A 20,099-nucleotide genomic window follows, 5' to 3' on the forward strand; every position below is an offset into this window, starting at 1 on the left:
CCGCCTCCTCCGACCCCCCCCTCCTCCTTCAGCCTGCGGTACTGCCGTGGTAACACAACACTGACCGGTGCCCGTTGCCATGGCGACCGTTCCCCTGAGAAACCCCCAGCATCCTCGGCAACCACAGGGCGACTCCCGGACACACACACAGCGTTTCAGAAGAGCCGTTTCTAGTAAAGGAAGGTGGAGATTCACCTTTCTTTCCCATCAGCAGGTCTAACTATAGACGGAGAAGGGAGGCCGGGGAATATACAGAGCAGGAGACAGACGGACACCGAGGAGGAGGAGGAGGAAGGGAAAAAAAAAACAACAAAAAAAAACACCGAGCCGAAGAAAGAGACAAATAATAGATGCTGGGTGTGTGTTTGTGTGTGTGTGTCTATCTCTGTGAGGACCGGGCTGGGTTTGGGATGATTCTCACGTTCCTTCAGAGGTCTGTCGGACTTGGTTTTAGGGTTAAGAGTAGAACTAGGTTTAGGTTAGGGGGGATGCATCGTGTCAAACATGCGCGGCATCGGTTACAGAGACAAACGACCGGTCAGAGGTTTGTGAGTGGGATTAAAAACAGCTAACATTAGTCAGACAGCTGCCTTGATACTTCTACAACTACAGATAAAATGGATGAAGCTGTGCAGACTTTGTCGTATTTGTTTGATGATGTGAAAACCAAGAAGCTAACTGCTCCTACAGTCTGCTACCACAACTGTACATAATCATGAGACGGATATATCAGGACTTGTTGGTTAAAACTTGCTGGCAGAGCTTCAGATTGCAACAGAAATGGTTGCACATGCTAACGTGTGTGATGCTAGTTTGAACCTCCTTAACCAATAGTTGACAGTCTTCAATTACTAATCAATTAATCAATAACACACAACATTATTTGTTGTGGTGAATCCACCTTGGCCGACATAAGCCCTTCATCTGAGGTCAGCAATCAGTTAGCAGTGATGCAACAGCGCATTTTAGCTCGCTAGCTCTGGTCGGTTGATATTAACAGTTAAATTAATATCACATGCTTTGGCTGTACCAGCGCTACCGGTGGAAAAGTTTGTGAAAACCCACCTGCTCCCAAACAGGAATCAACAAATTTGATTGTATATCAGACGAAATATATCAAACTGCTAGCGCTAGCATGCTAACAATCTCTTCAATAGCACTTAAAGCTAGCATGCTGACAAAATCATTGCAGCAGAACCAGCAATTTCTGTCTGTTTTATTTCAAGCATTCTTCTCCTCTTTTAAACCCGGTAGCTACATTACCCACAATGCAATTCAAGTTGACTGTCAACGTACTAGCTATGCTAATGGAAGCTATTGCGGTTTATGTAGCCTTTGGTTTTGTCATGGTAAAATGAGGAGCAGTTGCTACAGCTCTAACTAGCTTGCTTCTTTCATACAGGAAATTAAAAATTTATTTTGAAACCTTTAGCCCAAAGCGACGCTAACTCAAGCGGTATCACGTGCTTCACAATACTTGCCAAGACCTCTTTGGCAACACGCTAGCACTCTTATGCTAGCATGTAGACAGTTAGCATATTTCACAGCATGAAAACAGGAACCACTAGCAGCAGCAATGAGAGCTACTTACGGGAGCTGACGGTGTCCACGTATTGAGGCAGGTAGGGAGCCCACATGTCGATGGTGTCCTTGCGTCCCGATTGGCCGATCCTTCTCAGCTCAGCCAATAGAAGAGCTTGTGCCGCTTCTCGTACCTAAAACCACAACGAGGCTAAGTTACGGCGACAGCTACAGTGACACATACTTTTTATAGTCTTCGAGTGAGAAGCCACGTTGGATATCATCAGCACTTTCACTTCAGCAGAAATAAACTGATTTTGTCGCGTTTTATGTAATTTTATATTCTTATATTCATTTCTTAATTTAAAAGAACTGCATATTTAATTTACTTACTTAACTAAGCTGTACAGTCCGTTTTTTAGACCACTAACTGTGGAGCTAATTTAGTCAGCAACTAATAAATTCATCGCCAACTGTTAATAACTGGTAGAAGCAATTTTTTAAAGAAAAAAAATCCAAATTCTTTGATTCCAGCTTCTTAAACTCGAATACTTTCTTTGAGTTGAGGACTAAACAAGACATCTGAGCTCTCCTTCTCGGGTTTGAATGACATTTTTCTCTATTCTGTGACATTTTATTGAATACACAAATCTGTCTTTCAATCGACAAAATTATTGACAATGAAAACACTTGTTAGTTGCAGCCCTTGGTCTTTGAGGTACAATACACAGCACGCATAGAAAACTAAAGTGTTGCAGATGCATTCAGAATGCTCTAAGACTCTTCAGATACGCTAAACCAAATGTTTTCAACAAAAATGTATTCAGTGCATCTTTAAGTTTCTTTTAATGTACAAATAAACATCGTTTAAGCAGCTCAGCATGCAGTTCTAAATACCTCCAGACAGCGGTCCTGCCACCTCCTCGCCAACATCTCCAGCAGCGGAGGTCTGAACTTGTCCAGTCCGAGGAGGTCAGGTAGCATCACGCAATGCATAGCTGCCAGCTGACTCCATCCTGCACACACATACATACACAGTCAGGAAGCACCACAAACAGGACTGGTGGACGAATTTAATCGCAAAATCTCTCTCGTACATCGACCTCACTGCTGTCACATAAAAACAGTTTCTAGCTCCACGGTGCACCTGAATGATGTTCAGCAGTTTAGGCTTTTTTAAAGCTCTGAAAGTCGTTTTTTGAAATTCTCACCAAACAAAACATCAAGACATGAGTTTAATATTATTTTTTTTCCAATCACTTATGACAACAGTGTATGTTTACATCACAATATTCCTCTTCGTTGCCCGTTTCTGGTTAAAAACATGTTTCCTAATGACAGCAGTGACGTCGTCACATCCTCGCTCATACACACCGACTTCAGCAGTCCTCGTATATAGAATCACACTAACGACAGTTAAACACAGGATGGAGATATCGCTGTTATCTGCAGTCTTGGTTAGAGCAAAGGTGTAATTTCTGCTAACCAGAGTCTGAGTATGTTCAATGGTGTTTAACGGGTAAACAACAGATATACGGCGCTGCCTCATAACGATACCTTGGCATGATGAATTCAAGTGTTTCATTTACCGCCAACACTGTAGATTTATGCTTAAAAACAGCAGAAAACCAAGTAGCTTGTCAGGATAAATGACGCTACAAGTGTACAGCCGTTTATCTCGTTTGTATTATCCTCAATGAAGAACATTCAAAATGTCTTGGTATCGCTTTAAAGGGGCTCAAACCTGAGCAGAGATAATGGAGGATATTCATATCTTAGACCAAACACCAGAGAAATACACACCAGCTTTTACACGTCTCTGACAAAAAAATGCACTTAAATATTTATTTGGCCGATACTCAACATAAACCAAGCACCTTGTTCACATATATTAGCTCAATATATGGTTTTCCAGAGGAGATGCATGTATGTGAAATGCACTTGTGTGATGGACACTGAATGGCGTTTAGGCAGGAAAGAAATTTCGTTTGAATTTCTTTGCCGGGGGCACCATGTGAACTTACCTCCGCCAGTGAAATATACAGAGAAAACTCAAACCGTTAGGTGCTTTACAGGAGTATTCTACGTAGAGGTTGACGGATTAATCGTATATCTTTACGCCCAATGTGTCTCCAAAATGGCAATCATAACGAAATGATCCATCAACCTCTACTTGCAGCTTTGCGTCACTGTCTTGCAGAAACCTCAAATGTCAAAAACAGGAATGTGAAAGGACCATTTGTGTTAAACTAGTCTCTAAAATCAGACTTTAAAGTGTTACCTTCCACCACCAGTGTTAATACGTATTAAAGCCTGCGACTTTCTTCTTGATTCAGACTGTTGTCTAAATTTTAATGAAGCAAACTCTATGCTTACGGCTAATGGTAACAATACCTAAAAGACCTTGTACTACTGTTGGTGCTACATGCTGATTCTACTGCTGCTACTACTTATACTGCTGTTGCTGCTAATGGCAACTACTATTACTACTCCTGCTGCTGGTACTGCTATGACTACTTCTGCTGCAAATAATTACAAAGCAGTACAGCTGGTAAAGTGTTTTAGAGCTGCTGTTGTAAGCTTTTTATTAAACTGTAAAGTCAGTCAATGGTAATACTTGATACTAGTCAGTAATATTACCAAAAGAAGTCAAGAAAGTGGGCTAAGAATAGAAACAATTCACAATGTGGTGATTTAACGTGTGATTTTGTTTTTTTTGAGACATATTTTCATTCATTGATATATTGGAATTTTGATAGAAGCCAAAACAAGAAGGAGAATTTGGTTTCTGCAGGGCAGTGTTTTGCGAATAAACAAACCTACTACAGTTGCAGTTTATCCCGACAGAAAATTTGAGTTAAATTTAAATATTCCTACATGTACTGGAAAGGAATGAGTCTCTGTGTGCATGCTTGCTGTTTCCCATTATAACAAAAAAAGAATTCCTGACCAGCTCTGTTTTAGTCCCTGGAAACTAAAGGTGATCAGCTTTGAAAGGCACTTAGTTCCCCTACAGAAACCACAAACGTGGAACTGTTTAAATAATCTGAGAGCACATTCGCTGTATGTGTGGATGGGGCAGCGAGCCTTCACGGTAAAAGCAACATCCTGTCAAAAAAATAAACAGTTGAAGAGAGCAAGTGAAAGTTACAACGATTACACTTCATCGTTCATTTCCAATAAAAACCTAAAACGATTAATACAGAATGTCATTCAGTCGTCTGCTTTTAAACTTCAAACACAATTTTTATTGCAGATTTAGACAGATGTGCTGCAGGTGAAATCAGCTAAATTTCAAACAAAGGACAGTTTTTAGTTGTTGCTAAGCACAAATTTTGGTTTTGGATTTGGTTGGTTTGAATTGTTGCTGTTAGGTCCCGCCCTCCCCGGTGACACGCTCAGGTGGAAATAGCAAGCATGCAAACAGTGAGCACAGAAACGTCAGGACATGTGGACGTTCAGACAGACAGGTAGACAGAAGAAAACAGGGCAGGACTGCACAATACTGCCAACAAGTGGGAAATAAAAAAAGACAAGAGACCAAAGTCTAAGGACTGCTGTCAGTACACTCTCAAATGCATCAGTAAAGTCCATCTGTTTGCAGACGACACTGCTCTCCAAATTTAGGAAACCTATCCTGGGTGATTTGGAAATTCTGAAAGTGGAAACAGGTGCTGGTATATTAGACAATCCAAAAGCATATTTTAGAGTATTTGTTGTAAATATCTTGGCCAGAAACCATTCCGTTGTGTTTGTACTGCCGGATTTGTACCGGGCAACATTACATTGCTCAATTCTTTTTTTGTACATTTTAGAGATATATTGGAAGTTAAGTAAAACTTTGGGACTTGTTTGTCTCTCCTTCAACAAGTCGGAGTGATTTTATAGATTCTGCTCTACCAGCTCTGCAGCATTCAAATTAAAAACCATCCATCTCTTCGGCTGACTGGATTGAAAGTGGACTGAAGTCAGCTATGACAGACAAGACGGATAAACAGACAGCGCTGTAGACAAAAAACAAGGACAAAGACGCTGCAAAAGACTGGAGCTAGACACCTGAGATGAAAACCTAATACTGGCTGCAGGGAAAAACAAGACGGATGCAAGAGAAGAGAAATGAGGTGACCAGATCCAAGGAGGAGGGAAACGGGGAAAAAAGAAACAGAGGGGAGATGAGGAATTGTGACGCCAGAAAGAGAGAGGGGGGCAAGTCAAGAGAGAGTATAAAAAAAACAGAAATAGGAAAGTATAGCTGGGAAGAAAAGAAAAAAAAACAGATGGGAAGGACTGAAAAAAACTAAAGGAATGATGGAAGAGAAGAAGGTAGAAGATCTAGGAAGCAGAAGATCTCCAAAGACAAAGTTCATTAACTGAGAGAAAAGAAAGAGCATGGCTGCCAGACTTTTTCCTAAGTGAACCCGTCAGTTCAGTCTGTACCTTCGTTGACTGAGGGGATGTTATAGGGGCCGGGGGAGCCAGGGGCCCCGTGAGGAGGGATCCCAGGGGCCCCTGGAGCCCCAGCAGAGGCAGCAGTGCCGGTGCTGGCCGCTACAGCAGCTTGTAAAGGAAGACAAGGAGAGAAATAGTCAAGAAGGAAAGACCAGGTTAGAAAGATTTAAATGTATATACAGTACCGAACGGAGAGAGGAGACAAGCAGTCGGGCAGCAGGGAGGAAGAACATGTAGTTACAACAAAAAGAAGAACAGAAAAACACAAAAAAATAGAAGTAAGAAGTTAGAACAAAGTCGAAAAAAGGTAAATAAAACATGGATGCATTTCAGTTGTCAGAAAAGAGAGAAAAATCAATGACAAGATGAGTAAATCACCAAAGACAAGAACGTTTTTAACACCTTTTAGAAAATGTGACGAATGCTGATGGTAATCTACAGCTTCCTGAGGATGATACGGTACACAAATGTCCAGCTTAGGCAAGCTTTTTAAACATTTAATAGTTCGACTGGATATGTATTGTAGTTATTTAGAATTCAAATCTTCTCCCGAAGTCTAAAAGAAGAATTTATATCTCCATAACATCATGCTTTCAGGACAAACTTGTCTTTTATAGGGCTCCTTATTACTGAAAGCTGCAACTCTGCCGCAGATATCTGCTTTGTAAAATGTAAACAGATATGCTAGTTTAATTCTGGCCCAACATAACTGTAGCTGAAGATTCCCATTCATTCAAGATATTCAATTTTAGATATTTCAGTTCAGTCAGAATGACGCTGTAGACATCTTCAACTGAGATTGCAACCAGTCAAAGCGTATTTTCAGATATCTTAAATTAGAGTTTTGAGTTGATGAGATGACGTTGCAGACATCTGGAGTTACATCAGAAGCTACGACCATCGCAACCGCCATTACTTTGTTGGAATAACATCCAATGGGAAACCTCACCTGAGCAGCGTCATGCACAACAACAAGTCTTAGAGACATTTGAGATATCTGCACCTATTCTCTGGCTGTTCTCAAACAACGGTATTGATTTCTGTCATTTTAGTTCCGGTTAGTCAAATTCTGGCATTAAACGTTAAAAGGCTTGCCATATTTACCACCTTTACACCCCTCGTGAATGTTGGCACTTCCAGATCAACCAACCGTAGCATAGCTTGGCTGGACATTCGGCGGCAGGAGTTGGTAGAAGGATGAGTTGCAGAAAGTCCAAATGAAAAGACTACAGCAAATGGATGCATACTCGTCCATTTCTACTGATGATAGCAACTAGCTATGTCATATATGATAACTAATGTTGGAAATAATACCTAATAGCAGCATTAAGCATTAGTATAGTTGATATCACCCAACTTTGGGGTAGCTTTATAAGTTGTGGAATAACTATTGCTATCAGCTGCCTACAGTTAACCTTCTTTGTTAGAAAATGTGGCCCTTTTTACAGTTAGACTCACCACAAAAACCGTTAAGAATACTGTTATGGTGTAACACCGCTGAAGCTAAAAGCTCACATGCTGCTTGCTATTTAAAGATAGTTTGAGGTAATTGTAGGTAGTAGCTGCTAACATCAGCAAGACTTCCACTAAAGAGAGGAGTCTTCGCAAGGGAAGATATTTCTCAGAATAATTAAATTCAGATTCAAAGACTAAAAGACTCTATGCTAACGTGGATTAATTACTAAGTCTTTGATTTGGACGTGCTGCAACTCTGCTTATAATCCAGAAGCAATTCTGAAATTTTATCATTCTGGTCTTGTCTAGACAAAGTTTTTCCACCTAGTAAAGCAAATCAAGTATGGCTGCTTTACAATTAAGTGAAAAATAATAATAATAATAAATCGTATGAGACAAACACCAGAATAGAAAATATGCAAAAGAGAAAAACTGAAAAAGGAAAGAAAGCAAAGCCTCAGAAAAAGACACATCATATCAATAAGGAAACAAAGAATTACAGAATCTATAAACAATGAAAGAAAATAGGAATGAAAATGACCATAAAAGGAGAATTTCCCAACACAAAGATGATTCTACTTCAGAAGCACTTGGCAAAGAGGTTAAATCAGGTGTTAGTTTGAAGATGACAAACTACACCTGGACAAACCACAGCTAAGAAACAAACCGACACAGACAAAGGTTTCAGACTGTGGCAGTAGCACTGTTCAAACACATGTCAATCAGGAAAAAATTAGCTAAATAAAAATTAAAATACTATGCATTGTCATAAATTGAAAAAATATAGATTCTGCTCGAGCCACAAACCTGAAACATTCATACTGTGGAACTCATTTTCGATTACATATAAGAGTAGAAATGTTTTAAACATGTACAGTATGAGGAACAATAATTAATTACATTTTGGGATTTCTTTTTTTTTTTTTTCACATTTCAGAACAGTCAAACACACTTCTTCCCTCTACTGTTCACGCAAAATCAGCAAAAACAACAACAGGTACAATAAAAACCGTCAATGCAACAGTTCGGCTAGCACAGAGAAAACATGTAGCACAGAGACAACAGAGAAAACAGTCACAGCAACATAACGTCCATCGGTGTTAAAGAAAGAAACAAAGAGAGGGAAATAGTGACAGAAAAATTTCGACCAATACAAAAGAGAGCTTGAATGGAAGTAAGTGAAAGAAATACTGAAGAGAGCGGTGTTTGTAGTGCAGATTGTCTTTTCCCCAGAGAACAGGCAGCAGGCTGAAGCCATGCAGTGACCGACAGTGTGGAGATGAAGGAAGAGAGTCAAGAGAAGTGATGACAAAGAAATCAGAAAGAGAGACGGAGAGGAAATGGCTGAGGTCAGCCGACAGCAGTTTGCCAGCATTTGTGCGGGAATAAAAAAAACTAAAATTTCAAATAAAATGTTGCTGCATGAGGAGGACTAAGTAGAATTTTGTCATTTTATTTCTATTTTAGGGAGTGAAAGATGAAGCCGCCACCACTGCAGCTCTTTGCGGCATGCACGTCGGTGGCATCGTCATAAAATATGCATATATGCAGATGATACTTCGCTATTTGTATCAAATGCTGCACTCAAATTACAAGCTTCTGAAGATTTAGATTGTCTTTTAGAACATATACTGAATAATTCACAAAGCTAAAGATATTAATTAAATTTGGATTTAGTCTCGGACCAACCACACTATTGGCGACCCAGTTAAGTGTAGTCCCATGTCCAAGTTTATGCTCAAAGCTTTAAACCCTGGGGGAAAAAAACATCTCAAACAAATCAGTTAAACAGTTCAAATCTGCTAAAAAAAAGAAAATATGTATGATTTTATTGAAGTAAATGCTGATTTAGGTGTGGCGCACTTTTTACAACCTTGATTACTGAAGAAGTCCAAACTGGCTTTATCAAAAGGATTAAAGCAAAAGGCATTACTGTATATATAGTAGTCTTAGTAATCTTAGTAATCTAATATGCAGACGATACTTCATTATTCGTATCAAACAAAATGACTCAGCTATTGATAATAAAATATATAAAGTTCAGATCCTGTCCACACTCATGCTGATATTATTTCCTCCTATCAAATATAGTTTATCTACAGAAAGATTGCCACTAATAATTACGAAATTGTGCCAAAACACAAAATGGTCGGTGCTGACATAGTTTTTAGCTGTTTTTTTGTAACCATAACCAATACATACGCATATAATAACTTTAAAGTGTGGTGTAAAATGTATTAAATCTGTTTGAAATGTTTGAAAATACAACTTGAACAATATTTAGGTCTAAATGGCTGCCTTACATAAACCATCTGATAACATGGAAAATGAAAAAAGTATTTCTGACACTTCTTACCATTTGTTTTAGCAGGATAATGGTACATTCTGCCTTTTCCAATTCACCATGTTTTTGTTTTTTATTGAGTTTTAGGAGAGCCAATTCTGCTACGACAGGAATTCTGCGTCATTATAAAACTGTGATTAGATGGAGTTTTTTTTAAAAATGCAACCTGTTAAAAATCAGACTGTTTTTGTCAAAATAACAGCTCTCAACCCTGGAGGTTATCAGTTTACTGTCTCCAAACACAAACTGTGTACAGCCACAAGCTGACATAGGGGAAATTGTTAATTTTCTCTCATTTGAATATTCAGTTTATTACAAATCAAGTAATTGGAAGCAACAAAGTTAGACATATGTGCGTAGGTTTTTAATGATCATCCTACTACGACTCTGGTTTCATTACTACTGATGGAAATCATGGACAAACCTGCAGCAATATATCCTTTGTGTGTCTTTCTACTGACAGACATTGCTGGACAAAAGCTCGAAACAGAAAAATGAAGAAGGTATTTGAAAACTTTCCTGCATCAGTGTGGATGTGATTGTGAAATAATGACTGCAGGATTTTTCCAGGTCTTTTAAATGAGGTGTAGAACCGCCTGCTCGCTCTGTTGTGAACTGCTGCAGTATATTAGAGGGGGGCCTCCTCATTTATTTCCATGTGAAAGGAGGCGGCGAGCAGGGTTAACAGCACTCGGCCTCACAAAGCCTCTGACAGTCGCGCACACATCGCGGTATCTGGCTGAGCAGAGGTCACGGCCGAGCGTTCCCTCTGAATGCTGCTGAATAGGCGTGTGGCGTGAATAAGTCCACGCGCTTGTCACGCTTGGCCTCCATTAAGGCGTGACAATGGCGGCTAAAACCCCGCCTCCACCCAACACCCGAGGGTGCCACTTATGGGCCCACGAGTGTGTGCGTGCGTTCGTGTAGACCTGATTTTTGGGAGTGTGTACTTGTAGGTATTGAGCTTGTTGCAGTGTGGTAGGTAGTTGTGTGTGGGTGGGGATCGGGCAGATGGTGACGGCTGGTTAAAACATCCCCGACAGCGAACCAGGGAGGGTTTCTGTCCGGAAAGAAAGAACCAAAACTTCTGCATTTTCACCTTCACGAAGCTACAGTCTCCCTTTTTTATGAGATTTGTTTCATCCAACATTCATAAACACATGTAGGCACCAAAGCTATGGAGGTACAACATGGTGTCTGCAACATAATATGCCACCGTGGTTCCAGAAACAGAAAATAAAAGGTCTTTTCTGGGACTCATAGAGGTAATATTCATGGAAGAATAAGTGATTAACCTGTAACAACAATCTGAGTGTTTCTGATCTAGTCATAAACATGATCTTGTCATGGACTTCCAAAGTTGTCACAAATGGCTGTAGTGAAAAGTATACATACGATTATTTTATTATTTGAAAACTTCAAATTTTAAACAAAACTTGACTCCATGAGGAGGATTAAATTGAATTTTGTCATTTTAAATCTATCTTAGAGATTGTAGGATGACGCCACCAACATCCAAGCCCTCTATAGCTTGGGTGTTGGTGGTACCGTCGTAAAATTCACATATACGCAGATGATACTTTGCTATTTATGTCAGTTATCACACTAAGTCTTAACGAACTTCAGGAGATTCAGACAAACGTTTAGAACATATAATGACTAATCCAAGGGACAAAAGTTTAAATCTGTCTGAAACCACTTCATAGAGTTAATGTTCATGCAGGAATAATTCAAACAAAGTAGGTTCACTGCTTTCTAATGTCAGTGTTTCTAAACTGGTTATGAACAGGATCTTGCCACTGGCTTCTAAAACTTCACTCCATGAGGAGGATTAAGTAGAATTTTGTCATTTTAAATCTATTTTAGAGATTGTAGGATGACGCCAGCAACATCCAAGCCCTCTATAGCTTGGGTGTTGGTGGCAACATCGCAAAATACACATATATGCAGATGATACTTTGCTATTCATATCAATTATAACACCTAAAACTAAGCCTTGAATTGTCACAAATGGCTGCAACAGCTTCCCTCGTTTTTTTTTTCTTCGCTAAAAGCCGTTTTCTGTTACGCCAGTTGCACAACTTCAGGAAAAGACGAGGCAGGGGGTTGACAAACCGCCCCGTCAACTAAACAGCAGTGTCTTGAAGTCTGGCAACTGCACTGATCACAACTTCCTCCACCTTAAACCACCAAAGGACAATTAGTGATGAGAACTTAGTAGAAAACCTCCCTAAAGGGGCCCCGTTTTAAGCTAGCTTTTCAGAAAGAAGATAAGAATGACGACAAACGGGAGCATTTCGGAAAATGTTTTATTGTGAAAGATGGCAGTATATTATGTCGCCCACATATCATGATTGGAGGCTATTTTTTTTTTTATTTTGGGGGGAAGAGTATTTTATCGGATTGGAATGAAACTGGGCCTCAGTTGTTTGCTAGTACTTCATTTTTGTTCGCTGTGGTTTGACACAACAACAACACAGAACCTATGATAAATGGACCAACAACCAAGTTCAATGAGAATCTGAGATGGCGAATCTCAGTGATAAGATCTACCTTCTAATTCTATCAAGGTCGTCAAGGGTTTTGAATTTTTATGCGGAAATTCGAAATTCGTCTTAAACATAGGCTGCTTTAAGTCATTTTCTCCTGCGATGATTGTCTTCATGTTTCTGGTATTAATCTTTTGAGCCCATCAAAGTGAAAGTAAATCAGTGTCTTTCCCTTAAAAACTGCCTTCAAAGTGCCACCAAATCTGCCTACGAGAGCACAGACTGCGGTTTGACCTGACGTCCTAGCGTGAGCATCTTTGTTTTTCTAAACTAACTTGTTTTAAGACAGAACCGAGCTGCTGCACTCGCAGGTTTGTTCTCCAGCCAAAGTTCAACAACTCCACCTTCGTGTCAAAAACAACACAACAGCAGCCCTTTAAAGACCCGCTGACCTCGGAAGCGGCAGCAGCTTCCTCCTGTGATATTTTTGCTTCTTTTCTTTAACCCTCTGCGGGTTTTATTGCCGGTGGGCTGCATTATCAAACCCCACCCGCCCCCCTCCTCCCTGTCCGCGGGGCCCCAGGGGTGTTGGAAGCGAGCGCCCCCTCCTTTTGTAGTTACCTTGTTTGATCTGGGCCTGTAGCGCCGGGTTGGAGGGCTGAGGGGGGACGGCAGGCGTCCTGCGAGGAGTCTCCGGGGTTCCTCCTGGTCTGGGAGGCCTGGAGGAGGATCACAAAGAAGAGGCATGAAATATTAAAGGAGCAGAGAGGAGGGCCAGCGAGCACAAAAACACACACCGACTACAAGACAGAAACACATACATACATAAAAAAAAAAACAGGAGTTCACTCAAAACAATGTTTTTCTTCTGTTTCCCGACTCCAGCCGCCTGAATCCGAGTGTCTGAGCGTGAGCGTTCTGAGGCTCCAGCCTATTGGATTTCGGCTGGAGGACACGATCCTCTCACAACAGACGCCTAACTTTCAGAGACACACCAACACTTCCAATACAACCATCAATGCAGCGATCGATAAGGTTGCTGGGCGACGAATCGCCGCCAGAGTTAAAGACGCCAAAATTCTCCTGCGAGGACGAAACGGCGGCAAACGACTAATTATTCAGATGGGATGAAATGACGCGTAAAACACAAAAGTCCCCACCAACACCAGCGGTTCTTGATGTTTTTGGCCACAATACAGGTAGGAATAGTTAAAATATGTCAAAATGGGACAGTTACGCTTTGCAATGTGTAACCAAAAACCAACAATCGTGTTGCAGAAATCACTTTTAATGAAGAAAAAATGCAGAATCAGAGCGACAACTGAAATCAGAGCGTTCTGAAATGAGAAATGTTACGTTCATGATAATCTGAAAACAAATATTCACGCTAGATTTCTTTATTTATTCTGTAATGGGATGTAATTATGTATCAGAATGACTACGAATAAATATTGTTGTACTTTTGCTCTTTTGAGAAATGCTAATTTGGTTAGCGCCACATTTTGCTAATTGCGTTTTATTAAAATCAGACGAGTCATTTTGATGTAAAAATAGGTTTCTGTGGATCACAAAAACATATTTCGTTTAAAAAAAAAGGAATTTCTAAATGGGATTAAACGTAATTTCCCTTTAATGTGACGTCAAATAGCTTGCTAAGCTAACAGCTAACGGTTAGCGTAGTCGTGCTTTAACTACGTATGGGGGTTTTAAAACAATGAAAGCTCCAGCTAACTATCCGTATTTGAGTTAAACACAGTATTATTAAATAATTGAAAGAATAAGTCTCGTTTGTTGTTTTTGTTTTGAAAAACCCAGTTTGAATTAAACAAACAAACAAAAAAAGCATTTCTATTGTGTTGTATTTTTGTTTTTTTGGTTATTTGTTGACATTGAAATGTTGGCATTAATTTAACTAGTTTAAATTCTCTGCTGTTTTATTGTATTTTATTTTATTTTATTTTAAGTGGTTTCCCCATTTTGCTCGTAGTGCCTTCCTCCATATACATGTCTATATTGTTATAAAGGAGGTTTTTGGATTGTCTTGTGTTTTTGATTTTACCAACACTCGCTATACCTTTGCTATAGTTTTGTGAAAATCTTAATGTCAATGTCGGAATCGCTTATTATTTTAAATTTGACCAGTTTTTAAAGTGTAATAAGTGTAAAAGTTTCAGATCCATGTTGATGCAACACCAACATTCCTGTTTCCTATATTCAGCATGATGTGTTGTACAGATGTTCTGGTGCTGTTTAAATGTACATGAAGGCTAATGAATCACGTGAGCCGTTGATACAGCTTCCTCTTTCTGTTTTTTGGACTGGACCTCTATTAGCACCGCCTTTGTTGTTCGCTCTGGTCACGACCCCGGAGGAAGAATCCACCTCCACAACCTCCACAAGCCTCCGACCAGCGAGTCGCAGGAAACGAACTCGTGGAATGCAGCGAGGATCACAAACCGACAGCGGAGAGTCTTTTCTCTTTAAATTATCTAACACGCCAGCGGAGAAAAGGCCTCGCCGCCCGGAACAACGGAGGCCCGGGAACACCTGCGAGCCGTGCAGCCCCCCGACCCACCAGCACCTGCCTTCCACTGTAGAGCGCACAAAGGCGGACGCACACGGTCACCTTTGTGTCAGCGCCGCACACAAAGAGACGCACAAAGTCTCACAGTCACACACACACACACACACACACACACACACACACACACACACACACACACACACAGTAATTTAGCGACAACGCGGCGGGTTGAAGAAAAGCTTCGGCCTTTTTCCAACATCTATCCGGATCTAAAACCTGATGAAACAAATCAGCTTTAAAGGGACGACGGAGGATTTTTCCTGGAAATTATTTCTTTCTAGTTAACTGAGAGAAATCCAATCAGAATTATTGATTATAAATTATATAAAACAGACAAACCAATACAAAAAAGTGAGGCTGTTGGTTGAGTGTCACTGTATCACCTGAAGGAGTTTCCACACCATCATGGTTTTAATACAAAACATTGATTATCTTCTATAAATGTGGTTTACGGTGACATTTTCTTGACATTCCCTAAAAAATAACTGAATTTTGAATTAAGTTGGGTCATCAGATCTATAAATACTCTTCAGATTCCATGTGACTACTGAACTATATCTGATATTAACCTTTATCATGCTAAATAAATTCAATATGCGGCTTATTGTTGTCGCTCGTGATGTCGATATTTTGGAACAATTTCTGTTTGCGCATTTCTGAAATTGTTACTGCATAAAATAGGAAGACTTATACAGATATTTGTTTAATTTCAGATTCATATATCCAGTATTTTCTGAGTTAAATAATTTTAAACAACTGCCAGTTGACCCACTTTTAGCAGGTTTTTCACACATTGACATTTGAGGCTGTTTGAACGACAACATCTGAGGAACTATTAAAGATAAAAACCTGAAACTTTCTCTGTTATTTCTCATCATGTCATTAATTCAGAATCTGTCATATTGGACAAGTAAATCAAATAATCTCTGATCAATGGTGAGTTGAAATATGAAAAAAAAAAAATGGAAGGAAAGTCTCATCTTTGAGCTCATGTTAAGAAAAAACTGATAAAGCAGATTTAAAATGAAATACTTGGTCACCAAAATGGCAAAAAAGGTAATTTTCATCAACTTTTGTAACTGAGCAGCTATAAAAACGTATCGGTAGACAGTCTGATCCAAATGGAACAGAGCTGTGGAGTTTTAAAAATGGTTAAATACAACTAAAAAGGTAAATCTTACATAAAGGCATCGTCCTTAATAGTTCCTCAGATATTGTCATCCAAACACAGCCTTCAATTTCAATGTGTGGGGGAAAAAAACAGACTGAAGTGGGTCGAATTTAAAAGTAAAATTAGACAGAAAACATCTTAAATATCCAGAGTTTATGATGCAGACGTTTTAAGCAAATCCCAGATGGTGGAGCAGAAGAAACCTGATGATTTGAGATGGAATCAACGCTTTATTTAAGTCTGAAACTGTCTTGATCTGGAACTAAATCCTACAGAGGTTTGAGAAAACTTTAATAAATCTGATTTTCAGCAGGTTCATGCAACGTTCTGCAAACGCCTACGATGCTGACCGACGGATAGTCTGCTAAATGACTCCAAAACTCAACTTTAGATGAACCTACTCGTAACTTTTCTGGAGAAGAAGAAGAAGCTGGAAGGTTCAACAGAAAGCAGCTGTTTTTTTTGTTATTTTTTTTTGCAGACGGAGCTTAAGAAACGAAAAGCAAATGGTTTCAGTCTCCACAACTTTTCCAAAGGGACAAACTCAAACCTTCGGCCGACGCAGGAAGTCGAAGCGCCGCTGCGATTGTTGTGATGAAATACTAAAACACTAAGAGTTGGGGAGCTCTTCTTCTTCTTTCTCAAACTCCAGCACACGGAGACGGAAACCGTCATAAATGTGAGATGGAGGACATGAAAAAGCCAAAAACCAAAACACCTTCAAATATTCACAACCGCTGGTTTGGAGTGTCGAGGTGGTGGAGTTTTATAAAGAAGTCTTCAGCTGCTGTCTGAACCTCCTCTGATATGGACACATCGCAGAAGAAGAAGACGAGTTCTGTGCTTCTCGGAAAGTAGTGAAAAAGTTTCCGAGGCTACGTGGCGTTCTCGGTGTTCCAGCTCCTTTGTTTCCGACATTACAGCTGAAACTATCTGTTCATCTGCGACCAGCCGACAAGGTGTTGATGAAAATGCAACGCTTATCTTCTCACTGAGAAAACTGTACTTATGGGTTGAAAACACAAGAACCACCGTCGCTAGGTTGGCTAAAAACTGTGAATGTGGCCTTTAAATCCAAACAACTGCAAATGACTCCTAATGTGCTGATAAGAAATTAACCTGAACTTGTTCTGAAGGACGAGAACGTTGACTTGAGACTTGACTTTTGGACACTTGGTCTTGATGTCCTTCAGACTTTAACTGGATTCTCCACAAGAACTTTAACTGAGAGTCACTTTAAGACGTGGGACTCAGATTGGACTTAGTTTGACTGAGACTAGACTTGAACATAGCTTCAAGAACCACTACCTAGACTTGAGGTTTTCTTTAAAAGTACCTGAGACTTGACTTGGACTGGTCTCAGGTGAGTGGAGACCAGACTTTAGACTTGAATTAGATCTTCTCCCCAACTTTTTCTCCAAATAACTTAAAGCAGGGGTGTCCAATCCTGGTCCTGGAGGGCCATAATCCTGCATGTTCTAGATGTTTCCCTCTTCAAACACACCTGATTCAAATGATCAGGATCGTTATCAGGCTTCTGCAGAGCTTGATGATGATCATTTGAATCAGGTGCGATGGAAGAAGGAATAAATAGTATAAAAACCCAAAAGAACTAAATTCCAGACTGATGACAGATGAAGGAAAGTCCGATAAACCTCTCCCCCTTCATTTTTCTCTTTTCCTGTGTGGTCGGTGCCTCCCTGCAGCGTTATCCTTGAAGCAGCGCTGACGGATGGACGGTGAAACGTTGTGTTGGTATTACAGCAGCAGGACCCCTCGACCTCCGTGTTAAATCTTTCACAGCACAATGAGAGCTCAGACGGACTAAACAATCAGCTGCACACACACACACAACACACACACACTCCTCGTACATGTTTCTGTGCTTTGAATTCTTTCCCTGCTTGTTTGGTTTGTTGTTTTGTTCTTCCGGCTGACGATGGACGAGGCGAGCTCTTCTGCCTGCTGCATCCAGATATGCTGAGCTTCATGATGCTGCAGCTGAAGCATCATTAAACGAGCGAAATGTCTGGAATATAGGAATCTATTCCATCCAGGAACGGAGGTTCGTGCTAGATGTCAGGTCGTCGAGGTATCGTCGGGTTTAACGACGACGTTATGTTCCAGATAACGGATCGACTAAAACACCGACGAAGCAACCAGCCGTCTTGGTAAATATCATCCCCCGCAGAGCTCAGCGCAAAGATAACAAGAGGGAAAGATAAGAGCTTTTAGAGCTGCAAGCCATGTTTTAAGCTGGTTTTTATTTGCCTTGGTAGAGCGATACGACCCTTAAAGAAACCCGATAACCACCAACGCCTCGCACTGCTCGACGTCATGAGATCTGCATCAGCTCCGCTCATCGGTTTGAATTGTGTTTTTACATCACAGGGCGAAGAACGAGCCTAAAACTCGATAAGGACTGGACTGAATGCCAGATTAATACATTCATTTTCCACATTACCAAGAAAATAGTTCGATTTCTCTTTCCCCTAATGTCCCCCTTAGTCTAAGAACAACCAGGACAGCGTAGTGTTGAGGCTGAAGCATGCTGGGTCGGGTGTTCGTCAGAGAATCTCCCTTCATGAAACTGCCTCCTTCTGCATTTAGCAAAGCAACATCCTCCACCTCATTGACGACGCCTAAAATACTGTGTAGTCAATATTCAGGCTGCTTTTAGCTTGGACTCCGCTAGTTGGGATCACGTGTACCTCGGCTGTGTTGTGTTTAAAACTGTACTATCTGTGTTTTACGGCACTTTGACACACTGGAGACATTTAAAACCAGAGAAAATAAAAACATTCTGCAGCAGACACAGCATCAGACGGAAAACAAACTCACAGCCTGAAATTAAATCAACATCAAGACGCTCCTGAGGTATTATCTGCTGAATACTGAGGTGTAAGTATTCATAGTCTAGTTGACTCCACCAGCTGATTTCTTTGACGCTAACGAGCAGAACACCCATCCGTCGTGTGCGTTTGCTACCTGGCCGGCGCCTTCTTCATGTGCTCGCCGACGAAGGTGGCGTTGGTCATCCCCATCAGGGTGTTGGCCAGAGAGATGACGGACAGGAGGTGCTGCGTGGTGACGGCCCGCGACACGCCGTACGTCCCTTTTCCCACGATGTCCGACAGCGTGAGCTTCAGGCCCGTCGCCAGGGACAGCTGGCGCAGCAAAGACTCCTGGGAAACGTAGGCGGACACAGAGGAAGGTCTTTTACACTGAGTGAGGGAGGAGTCCTGGAAATACAGCTGTCTGAGCTCTGTGATGCAAACAGTCAATTCAGTTCAAACAACTTTATTAATCCGAGTTGGGGTTAAATAAATGGAAGCAGCTTGTTGTAGGTTACACTAATCTACACACCCAAACACATCATATCAAATAAAAGTCAGTGTGGTGTTGCTGCTTATGAAGTATTTAAAAGATTAACAGCCCAAGGAATAAAGGATTTTGGGTATCGGTTAGTTTTAGAGATAATTCGACTGCAAGGACACGACAAGGAGAAAAAAACTTGTTGCTTTCTTGAGGATTTGTTGGTTGCAAAACAATTTCACGTCTCTTTGCTTTACTCAAGTGATCTGAGAACAGATTTTAACAATAACGTTCAGACTATTTCCGCCTTTTTAAAGTCAGAAACCAACATATAAAAGACAAACTCTGGATGATGTGACCACGTAATCACTGTCTAAAATCAATCATCAGTTCTAGTTTCGGTTCCTTTTGCTTTGGTTTTTAAATATTGTGTCTCCGAAAGCATGCTTTCATTTCTTATTTCTATTTCCAGTCAGAACTCTGATTAATGAGATTTATTTCACTCATTTCAGATAAACCAAAGTTTCATAAAGACCAAACAAAAACAAAACACAGACCTTTTTAATTCCTACCAGCTACATGTTTGTACATCTCATATCTCACCGCTTCCTGTTTCCTTCAAACTTTATACTTACATATCCCTCTTTAGAAACCTCAAGAACATCTTTACTGTTCCTTTGGTTGTATATTTTCTTAAAATGTTTTGTAGTTAAACTAATGTTGAAATCTAGACGGTTCCACAAACTGACAAACATCTACCCTTCACGGTTT

At 40.4% G+C, this 20,099-nt stretch overlaps 1 protein-coding gene across 2 annotated transcripts in view; it reads right to left on the bottom strand.

Annotated features, from left to right (window-relative positions):
- wdr7 (WD repeat domain 7) overlaps positions 1–20,099 on the bottom strand; it is a 126,123-nt gene that overhangs the window by 72,807 nt on the left and 33,217 nt on the right. For both annotated transcript variants that reach the window (XM_008295957.1, XM_008295956.1), the window contains exons 15-18: positions 19,002–19,198; positions 12,880–12,977; positions 2,419–2,537; positions 1,592–1,715 (exon numbers count right to left, since the gene is read on the bottom strand). In XM_008295957.1, the coding sequence (XP_008294179.1) occupies positions 1,592–1,715; positions 2,419–2,537; positions 12,880–12,977; positions 19,002–19,198 (538 nt within the window). The remainder of the gene's footprint in view (positions 1–1,591; positions 1,716–2,418; positions 2,538–12,879; positions 12,978–19,001; positions 19,199–20,099) is intronic.

The sequence above is a fragment of the Stegastes partitus genome, unplaced genomic scaffold, assembly GCF_000690725.1.
Source record: "Stegastes partitus isolate 25-593 unplaced genomic scaffold, Stegastes_partitus-1.0.2 Scaffold1091, whole genome shotgun sequence".
Classification (NCBI taxonomy): Eukaryota; Metazoa; Chordata; class Actinopteri; family Pomacentridae; genus Stegastes; species Stegastes partitus.